Source organism: Corvus kubaryi, unplaced genomic scaffold (assembly GCF_017639235.1).
Source record: "Corvus kubaryi isolate FWS band 111438036 unplaced genomic scaffold, C.kubaryi_AGA036_p1.0 37387, whole genome shotgun sequence".
Lineage (NCBI taxonomy): Eukaryota > Metazoa > Chordata > Aves > Passeriformes > Corvidae > Corvus > Corvus kubaryi.
The window spans coordinates 1,123,289-1,133,941 of record NW_024581129.1 but is presented as its reverse complement, the minus strand read 5'-3'; the positions used below and the strand labels follow the sequence as shown (position 1 = coordinate 1,133,941).

Genomic DNA, 10,653 nt, shown 5'->3' with positions numbered 1-10,653 from the left:
CGTAAATCAGTGTTAGTGGTTTCATTTTTTCTTGTCTTGGTGCTTGTTGCTTTTATTAAGAGCAGCCCCTTCTGATGTCCCGAGTCACTTCAGAGAGAAGGACATGAGGATCCAGCTTTAGCTCCTCCAGGCAGCTCTCAGTCCCATGCCTGGGTTGTTGTCAAGGAGACATATCTCTGGCACACATCTTCTCTGTGGTTTCTCCTCTTAGTATGCTTTTCCATTGCTATGGAGACTATCACAAACTCATTTAGCAACTCCCAGTGCCCCACGAGGAATATGTATTTCATAACTCACTCCTCAGAACAAGGAGTGCTGTTTAATTTTTGGCGTCCCACCTTCAAGTCCAGCCTGGGAATGCCAGGGACTGTCTGTGCTGAGCCCTCATGAGCTGACTCAGCACGGCTCTAAGGGCAGGGCTACACAAAGGTGTCTCCAATGGGGATGGTTTGGCAGCTGAGACAAGCATTGTGTGTGGGTGGTAGCCAAGTGCATGCCCTGGCTACTTGACATGGCTCTCCACGTCCAAACCTCTCTTATTCTCCGGGTCTTCAGCTGGCATTCTGCTGAGTTCTTAACCCAGGTAAAACCAAGAAAAAAATGCCTAGCTCCAGTTGTGCATAGGAGAGGGAAACAGAACCACTCTGCTGGCCTCTGTTGCAGGGCAGGAGAGAGGGAACAGTGCAGCAGGGCTAGCAGGGTGCAGGGAAGCAGTGACAGGGAGGATCCGCAGCTTGGTTTCATCAGCTGCAAGGGCTGTCAGCCTCCTGAAGCTGCAGATGGGCTGCACCCCCCAGGGCAGCACCCGAGTTTGTGTCAGTGAAGCCGTGGCACTCCCAGAGAGCTGTGGGGAAGCTGCACTGGAGACAGCAGCAGCCCAGCAGTAGAAGTGGCAGCAGCAGCCTGGAGGAACCCAGGTGTGTGCACTCAAACCACTTTGGCCAGCACAGAAGTGCAGGCTTTACTGGGAAAACCAAGACATAAGAGCAGTTATCTCTTGGGATTTACAACAGCTGCTGCACAGGAAAGCAGGCACTGCTGGGCTGAAGGGGCTGCAGCAGTGGGTTTGAGCACACCAGAGCATCTTCCTTCTGAGACACAAGGGAGAAGAATCCTTGCAAAATGGTCCAACCAGGGCTTAATACCATGGGAAGACCCTTTCTAAACTAGATGCAAGCAAGCAGGCAAAAATAAATAGGGCAGCCTATAAAATAATCAAGTCCCATGTTCAAGGTGGGAATTATAGCTCTGTGGGTCATGCTGAGATGGCAGCTGAGGCTGCAGTTCCCAGCTCCCTGCCCCGTTTCCCCACTCCGGTGCACAATCTGACATATTAGCATAATCCTCAATTCCAGTTTGCATTAATAAGTCAGCCTATGCCCTGCAGTACCTCAGGAGCACATGTACTGTCATTTGGTTACTGGGGCAGAAGGCCACAGCAGGGCTCTGAGATGGTGACAGTGACTCTGTTACCTTCCCTGTGTAAGGCAGAGTCCATCTGTACCCAGAAATCTGTAAGTAGCCAGACACTCTCCAAATCTCCCTGTTAGTGCTACACAGAGCCATAAATATTCAACAGGTACTAGGAACAGGTGAACCCAGCTAATAGAATATAAATATATAAATAAAATGAAGTAATTAATCAATTCAGTCATTTTACAAAAATGTACGAATTTACATATTTTACTAAGGCACGTGATTTCTAATGAAGTAGGGTTTGGGAAACCCAAAAGATTCACACATACCCTGTCACTTATGCAAATCACTCTCTATTCACTGATTTATAAAATCAATTGGCTGCACGTGAAATTGCTTTAAAGTGCTGATGTGCATCTCCCTGACATGTATTGGGCTGTTTCCATGTGCTGCACTGTGGCTGGCTCAGCACAGCCCAGAGCTGGGCTGGTGTAGGATGTGCAGCCCGAAATCCCCCTCTGCATTACGGAGCCAGCACGCCGCAGCCAACACACTCATAGGCAGCGGAGAAGGGAAAGAGGAGGGAAAGGCATTAGAAATCTACCCTGAGCAGTTCATTTCAGTGTCTCAGCAGTGATGGGCTGCTTTGGAATTTGCTTCAGTGCCATTTTTAATCTTGTGAAGTTCAAAAGGTATAGGATACATTTCACTCAGACTTTTGTTTTCAACTTGGATCCCAGATTTGAAGGAAGTTGATTATGTTGATCCAGGTAGTATCCATAGAAATGCATGTATGTACACACCACACATGGGATTGCATTCCATAGGGGTAGCTATGCCCAAACAGTTCCATGTGCAGCTCTGGTTCATGTGGCTACATTTCTCAGAGTCACTTTTTTGTCCCATCATGGGTTTTCTTCTGGGTGTTTAAAGGCTTGGCTTGTTCTTCAGCTGTGTGTTGGTGCAAGCTTACGGCCAGGATTTATGGATTTTGCGAACATGTCATTAAGGGGTTGGTGGACTGGGTCTGCATGCTTGGAGCTAAATTCCATTTATCTGGAGAGTAGGTGTTTAACTAATGGCACATCAGACATGGAATAAATGCAGGGCAGCTTCTAGTGTCAGTGTTTTACAAAAACATCTGAATGAATGAGCTGAGAGAACAAAACATCGACTGTTTTTATATTCAGTGAACAGAAATAACAAGAAAAAGCACCATGATGAAGCACTATCTTTGTGCATTAGTGATTATTGCAAGGTTAATTTTATTCATTCTGAATGATCGCCATATCTCTAAGACTGCAGAACAGTAAGTTCAAGGAACTGAAAGAACCAAATAATTGCAAACCATATGTTGAAAACAACCTAATTAATATCTCAAATAAGAATTTAAAGGAATTTATGTGAAAGAAAACAGCAAGTTTATGTAACATTTCTAGCTGAAGGAAAGGCTGATCATGTTTGTTAACAGGGCTGTAATGCTCTGTGTGCGCCGGCTGCACAAGCTGTGGGTAAGGAGGGCGGTGGTGCTACAGGGAACTGGGAAAAAGTGTAGCGTAAATGTGGTCTAGGAAAACAATGAGAAAGAGAAGGAGAGAGATGTGCTCTGTTTAAAGCCTGATTGTGCTTCAGATGATGAAGCTCTCTTCTATAGCAGAATTATTAGACAACATTATGCTATGTTACGCTTCAGGATGCCAACCTGATCAAGGTCTGACTATTCTAAACATAAGGAAAAATGTAATTTCTGCCTAGAAAGCTTTAAGATATACAGCAGTTTATACAATAACATGTTTTTGTGTGAGAAATCACAAGTACTGGGGACTATGGAGTATGACAAAAAATTGAAAGAACATGTCAATAGGGCTTGATGAGATCTGCTGTCTTTCTTTTGTTTATTTCTCAGTAAAGCTTTGGAGTTTTCTCTGTAAACATGCAAAAATTGAATTAAGAGAACTTTATGAGGGCTGAAAGAAGCAAAACTTGAAGATTGGAGAAAAAGTCAGAAATGAGGTTGACTGGGAGTAATGTGGGCTCTTCATACACAAAGCCATATGCTATTTTTTCACCCTGGCCTGGAGATGACTCAAAGCTGCTTTTGAAGGAAGCTGTGGTTTGTAAGGCTGTCGTTAGAGAAGCTGTAAATTGTAGTGCTTTATACAGGGCACTACGGGAAGATGATTTGGCGGTTACAATGCATGTGTGTTATTTGGGAAATCAGATTCTCTTTTACATGATGCTAGACAGATCTCCCACACCAAGCTTTTCATAGGCTCAAATGAATACTGAGTCCTTGCACTCAATGTATCTGGCAGTAAAAGGCAATCTATCCCCCTTTGATTCAGACTGAATTGTGTCATTATTCAGACATGGACACGGCCTTTCTCACAAAAATAACATGCAATAACAACTATGCAGGTGAGATTTCAACCAAGTAGTGCCTGGGGCCTCGATCCCCCCTGTGGAGACTTTGAAGCCTCCTGGGTTTGCTCTAGATAGTGCCAGTGACCGCTGCCACAGGGATGCCCATCCTCTGCAGCGCCCTGGTTGCAGAAGAACCAGAGAAACTGCTGTTTCTCCCTGTGTTTACTCCAGCTTTATCCACATGCCACAAGTCTATTCAACTCGATTTATTTTCTGCTGATGAGTGTTTTCCCCTCCTGTTAGCACATTATCACACGAACATCCAGAGATGTGAAAGATTTTGTGTTTTCAGCTGGTCTCTTATGAAAGCAGAGATGACATGGTCCCTTGGTCAGCAGATGAGTCATGAGTCCTCTAGGAATTACTTTTGGTCCCATTGCCAGCTTTGTGGTTGGACACCCCAACTTGTGAGTTTCCACAAAAATGACCTTCAGAAGGGCTGTGAGAAAACCTGAGTGGCACTTGAGAAATGTGTGCAGAACCGACAGATAATCTGGTTGTACATCACACTTAATATTAGTCCCATGGAACACTGTCTGGGGCAGAGCACTAAACTCTCAGAGATATGGACCTGCTGCTTAAATCATTCTTTCTGGACTCATGGCTCCTCTCTTTCGTGCTCTGATACTATGTTTTTTCTCATAAAGGTTGGTTATTGAGCTATCTCACGAAGTATGACTCAAGTGACATCTCTACTGATCTCATCAAAGTCTTTTCCAGAGGCTTCAAGGAAAGATGGAGAGATAAGGACTTGGTAATGTTGAGTGAGATCTGGAACACATTAAAAAACAGGTAGGAAAATAAGCCTAGAAAAAGCAATTAAAATTAGAGAAGATTAAAGGATAAATACCTTGGGGGAGTTTACTGTATGTTTCACTTGTATTTGTACCGTACCTCTTAGACCAATTTTTCTTTTCATTTTCATAGCACTCCACTATCAGCATAAGCACCAAACTGAGCTAAATTAACACGTTGGATTCATTACACCATTCAAACAAATTTCCCTGGGCTTATTATGCCTTAAAGGCTTGATACTTTCCTGGAAGCCTCTTTCAAATTACCCTTTCATCAAACATGACATAAACTTGGGTCTGCAGAGCATGAAAATTTATGTGTGAGAGCAGTTATTTTAACAGGTGGAAATTCTCAGATTCACCAGAGAGATGAAGCATCAAATACATCATTAATTTTTTAAAAGGGCTTCAGAGTATAATAGTCTTGTACTGTCGGCATCCACGGTGAGAGATAACTGCTTCTTGCTGCAACTCTGCCTTTCTCTGCAGTGCAGTACAGCGCACTCCAGCTCTGCTCCAGCTCTGTGCAGCATTTCATAATGTGCAATTGCTCCTGAGTCCCGATTCAGCTTTTCCCTCTTGCAGGATGCAGTGCTTCTCAGGCTTCTGCCCAGGCTCTCAGGAATAATGCAAGCAGCACAAATCTCCTCACAGCTGCCTGAACAGCCAGCTCTTGCAGCAACATGAACTGATGTGCAGCCACGCTGCCCGGCTTGCAGGTGACAGAACATCTCGGGCAGGACGTGGGGCACGGCACTGTCTCACTGGGCAGAGGAGAGGGAGCTGCTGCTCATGGAGCACCTTTCAGTCAGCGTGAGTAAAAGCACACTTGATTCTCAGCCAGCGCTGTCTACACATCAGACATTCAGCTGTTCCATGAAGTTTGATTTTTGGAGACGATTTTTTGTAACTGAGTTGTTACCATGCTGTCAATTTAACTATGTAACACACTGCAGGCAGACTATGACTTTCCTCTAAGGAGTTCTGTGTGGATTCCAAGACTCAGAAAAGGATTGCTGCAGTTCCCACTCTCCTGAAACCAGTGTGGAAACTACTGCTTTGGGCTATCTCACCATTTTTACCTTGGCTGAAATTTAACAGATATAATATGACTGCTTGTATTGACCAAAAAAAAAAAAAATACTCTCCTACTATTTTGCCTTGGACTTTCAGGGCCAAAATATTTAAAGGCCTGAAACTTTGGTTTGGGTTATGTATTTGTCAGGTCGAAGTTACTGCAACAACTACTTGTTTAGAAACCTGTCACTTAAATGGAAGTGCTTGGTTTGTACGTTATGTATGACTGTTGCTGGTAATATGTAAATGATGTCTAGGACATTTAAGGAAGCATGCTCTTAATAAACAGAAAAACATACTGTTAATAAACAGAATGTGAAGAAACAGCTTGTACACACAAACAAGGACTAATGTAGCCCACGATGCAATAAATCTATGACAGGATGATGTCTGTGACAGGAACTCAGATATTTACTCAAATACTGTACATAATGCTACTTACCTAGGAGATGTAAAATGCCTGAAAAGATGTAATAGTCATAAGGAAATTCAGGAGAGCAAAGATGCAAGTTCTAAGAAATTTAATGTCTTTTATTTGTTGCACTGTTGTAGAGGAATGCTGTTCAGGAAAAGATATCCTCTAAAAGACCTTGAGGAAATGGAGCAGATGGTGGCATGTGCTATCCCACTTAAATTCAAAGTGGCTATATAAATACCCAGAAAAAATAAATAATGTTTTCCTTAGTCTTTTATGCAAAGAAAAGAAGGTAAAAGATGATTTCTGGTAACATTCAAATTGGAATTCCAAAACCTTTTTACGCTAAAATCATTTTCAACACAAAACTGGTGGTGAACTAATGGTTCAATATGCAGTTATTAGGATTATTTGTACGTTGGATTTCTGTATTAATACTCCTCATAGGATAAGGAAAAATTCCAGTTTGGGATGAGACAAGGTAGGCATCAACAGGGGCTGCAGCATTTGATAGACAGTATCAGAGAGATGATGGACAGGTACGGTGCAGTAGGATAGACTGCTGGGCAGTCTGGCCTCCCCAGGTCCTTGTAGCTGCCCACGTTTTTGATGAAGAGCACGGTGGGAGTCCCGGGGATCTCCTGCGCACCGGCGGCTGTGCCTGCGCCGCCAGTACAGCGTGTTCCGGACACCCCGCGCTCCCAACGCCCGCACAGATGGGCCACACGTCACATGTGCTTTGAGGCTGCTATGCCCAGAAATTAGTCTGTGGGGCCATTCGACTGAAAATTTGGTTGGTTATTGATAGAAACTGGATTCTGCCATCAAAACAGTAGAATTGGCAGGTACAAGGAGTAACTCTTCTAAGAATCCTTTATGATTTTTAAGAGGCATCCATGTGAAATAGACTACAGGATCTTGGTGACTGGTACTTCTCTGCTCTAGTTAAATAATGTTTTGCTCCTTGGCTTCTGTCCTATTTCCACAAGAGGAAATAGCATCTCTTTCCCTCTCATGGTTGGTGATTGTTTTTCTCTCAATCTGTAGCTTTGTTATGGATCAGAGGGAGCCAAGGGCCAGGAGTGACTTGCAGTCCTCAGCACATGCTGGTTTCCCCAGACATACTGCTTAGTAAGGAAATAAATTAGCGAGGGGAAAAAGACGCAATATGGTGCTTACCACCCTATTTCAGCACATTAAATATATACAATCTGCACTCCATTCCACTAAAAATAACATTCAGATTAATGCAGCTTTCTTTGATATATTAAATTGAGAAATCATTAGCATGAATTACAAAGCAGGAAAAGTATGGTTCATAGTGTCTGTCACTCCAGAGTTGTGTATTAGGACGGATGTGGGAAGTTTGATGGAGTGGACTGAGCATACACCCAGGAGTGAGACAGGGCACGTATCTCCACAAGTGTCATTGACTCTTTCTGAAATTTAAGGCAGATCTTTTAAGTACATATATTTCTATTTTGAGAGGGTCCAGATTTAAACGCTTTATTTTTTAGCAAGACTTAAGAATGTACAGCTCCAACTGATGTCTGTGCTGGCTACCCAGTACCCAAGTTCCAAACTTGAGGACTGAAATTTAGAAGGCAGTTTTGAAAATCCTGGCCTCAGCTTCCCTGGGCTTCTTAATGGCTAGTGTGATATCTGAATAGCCTTATCCATCTTTGGCTGATTGAAATCTGCTACTGAGAAAATGCTATAGGAATAATTAATACTCTATCTCACAAATCTTGATGAGCTTTAACTCATATCTGTAATACCATTCAAATTTCACAATGTAATCATCCTTGTAGAAACAAATCTAGAATATCTTTTATTTTGGCAGCTATATAAGATTTTACAGTTTTAAGGCTGTGCACAACAACAGTTTAGAAAGCTGAGCATCACTGATCCACTTTACAAATGGAGACAACTGCACTCTGAAGAGGGATCTGCAGTAGACCACACAGACTGCAGCAAATTCACCACTAGAATACAGGATTTCTGATACAAAATTTACTCCACTGAATCAGTGGTTCTTAAACTCTTGGTGTATGCAGGCAGCTGTTGGTCGTAGTATCCAGGTTGCTTTCTTGCCTCCCCTTGCTAAATTAATCTGAAGTGTAGTTGAAAATACATTGCTACTATTGCCTTGTGCTTGGAGTGATTCATGCTGTTACCACTGGCATGCTACTCAGTAATGAAACAAAGAGAATCACCTGCTGCATCTGCCCCACCACTGGGGCACAGGATCTGCTTGGCTTAATTGGAAAGGGTCAGCAAATTCGCAGCAGGTATTGTTGCTATACTTACAGAAAATAATTTTGTGGCATATTGTATAATTCTGGATGTCCATCTCAATTATAAAGGATGGAAAAAAAAAATCTGTCATGGCTCATGGAATTGATTGGTTTTGCAAAACTAATTCACTTAAGATACACAAATGTACGTCAGTTGAAACTCAAGACTGATGGGCACGGGGTCATTCCATGAAATGCCCATTCCATGGGCATTTTATTGTGATGAAGCCTTGTGATATACTTTTTTCTTTTCTTTTTGTCCTGAAATTGATTTTAAAATCTCCATGTCTTGCAGGCATTGCTTACTGACTGCAAGCCAATAGGACTGTATCAGCAGGATGAGGGCTGCCCAGCGGAGTCCAAGGGAGGCGGCAGTATGCCATCTGTCTGAGCGAAGTCTCCAACAGAACCGTGGCATATTAGGAGGATTTCTAATATGGAAATAGGCACAGGAGAATTTCAGAAGACTTCTCAGGTCTTGCAGTGGTCTCAAGAGTCGCACATCACAGTTAAAAAAAGATTTTGACCTCCTCAATTCTTTTTGCTGAATATCTGACCAAAGTGTTACGGTTTTTCATAACTAAGGAATATTCTGCTGTCAGGAATTGGACTTATCAAATCAGATAATGTAAGTTTTGAGGTCTTGCAGGAGAAACAAAAATATGCCAGAGACAGTGTACACACCTGTTTTGGGGAAATGTCCTTAGAATATCTACCAAATGGAGGAGACTTTTTTCTCTCAGATTTGTCTGCCTTCCTGGTAACAGCCAGGCTTTACCCACACTGGGCACCAAATGCCCTTCCAGCAGCTGCAGAGACAGCTTTACATGGAAACGTATCCAGGCTTAGAAAGACACTATTTTGTTTTTGAAATGCATTTTAGAAGCTTCCTGTGAGGAAGACAGAGAAGCCTTAGGGGTTCAGTTAGTGTTTAATGTGAGCCTGGTCAGCTTTCTGCTGATGGCTGCTGAACATCAGACCCCCCGTCGCTCATACACGGGCGACGTGTCCTAGTGGGGAGAAGCGTGGGGATGGGGTCTGACCCATTCGGATGGACACAGCTCCCTGCAAGCTCCAGCGAGGCGTGGGGCAGCACAGACCCGTGCAGAGGGACCTGGCAGCAGGGCAGAGCTCCCCCCTCCAGCCCCGCTCAGGTCCTGTCAGCCCCGGCTCCTCGCGGGGCTCAAGGGCCTCAGGCTCCCCTCAGGCCGCGGGGTCTGGGATCCTCTGCTCCCCTCACCGCTGGGGACTGGGAGCCGCCGCCTCCCGCCACGTCCCGGGCACGCCGGGGCTCCTCAGGGTGCCCTCGGGGCCCGAGACACCCTTATCCTCAGGATGGGACGACAGAGTCTTAAGCTCTGCCCAGGGAATGTTTAGATTGGGTGTTAGGAAGACGTTCACAGGAAGGATTAGGCATTGAAATGGGCAGCTCAGGGAGGTGGTGGAGTCACCGTCCCCGGAGATGTTTAAGGACAGACTGGACGTGGCACTCGGTGCCATGGTACAGTTGACGTGGTGATGTTCGGACAGAGGTTGGACTCGATGATCTCAGAGGTCTTTTCCAACCTCAGTGATTCCGTGATCCCTTCACGCTGGTGGCGTTGGGATGCCCCGGCTGCCCTCCCTCGCAGCTGAGAGGCTGTCACCGACGCACCGTAGGGCCTGAAACCCCTCTCACCGCCCAGGGCAGTGCCGCCGCCAGCCACCCGCTCCCGGGGCAGGCGCGGGAGCAGAGCAGCGGGGACCCCCGGGCCGGGATCCCGTCCGGCGGCCCCGAGGGCGGAGCTGCCGCCCCCGCGCCCCGTGCCCGCCCTCCCGGCGTGCCCCGCGGAGGGGCGGGCGGCTCATGTCCGCCATCCCGGCGTGCTGCGCGCCCGGGCAGCAGCCGGAGCAGCCGCGGCGGCCGCGTCCCCTCCCTGCGCTGTGAGACAGCAGCACCGCCTGCGGAGCGCGAGTGAGGAGCCGCCGCCCGCGCCTCTTCCCCCGCGTCCTCCTGCTCCTCCGCCGCTCCTCCGCCCTGTCCCGCGCCGCTGCCCGGCCGGCCATGCCGTCTCGGGCAAGGTAATGAGCCGCAGAGCCCCGGGGTCTCGGCTGAGCGGCACCGGCAGCAGGCAGCACTACCACCCGCGGGGCTGGAATGACTGGCAACCCAGGTGGGCAGGGCTGGGGCCGGGGGCGCGGGGTCGGGGCTGCGAGAGCGGGGCCCCGGGCCCGCAGCACGCCGGGATGG

At 46.2% G+C, this 10,653-nt stretch overlaps 1 protein-coding gene and 1 long non-coding RNA gene across 3 annotated transcripts in view; both read left to right on the top strand.

Moving 5' to 3' along the window:
• Positions 1-4,393: 4,393 nt before the first annotated feature.
• On the top strand, positions 4,394-9,165 carry LOC121669165. Its single transcript, XR_006017631.1, has 2 exons — positions 4,394-5,447; positions 8,719-9,165. It is a non-coding gene; the product is annotated as an uncharacterized LOC121669165 (long non-coding RNA).
• A 1,112-nt stretch (positions 9,166-10,277) lies between these two features.
• The window catches only part of SMG1 (SMG1 nonsense mediated mRNA decay associated PI3K related kinase), a 59,450-nt gene continuing 59,074 nt past the window's right edge, over positions 10,278-10,653 (top strand). For both annotated transcript variants that reach the window (XM_042036778.1, XM_042036777.1), the window contains exon 1: positions 10,278-10,576. In XM_042036778.1, the coding sequence (XP_041892712.1) occupies positions 10,561-10,576 (16 nt within the window). In that variant the 5' untranslated portion in view covers positions 10,278-10,560. The remainder of the gene's footprint in view (positions 10,577-10,653) is intronic.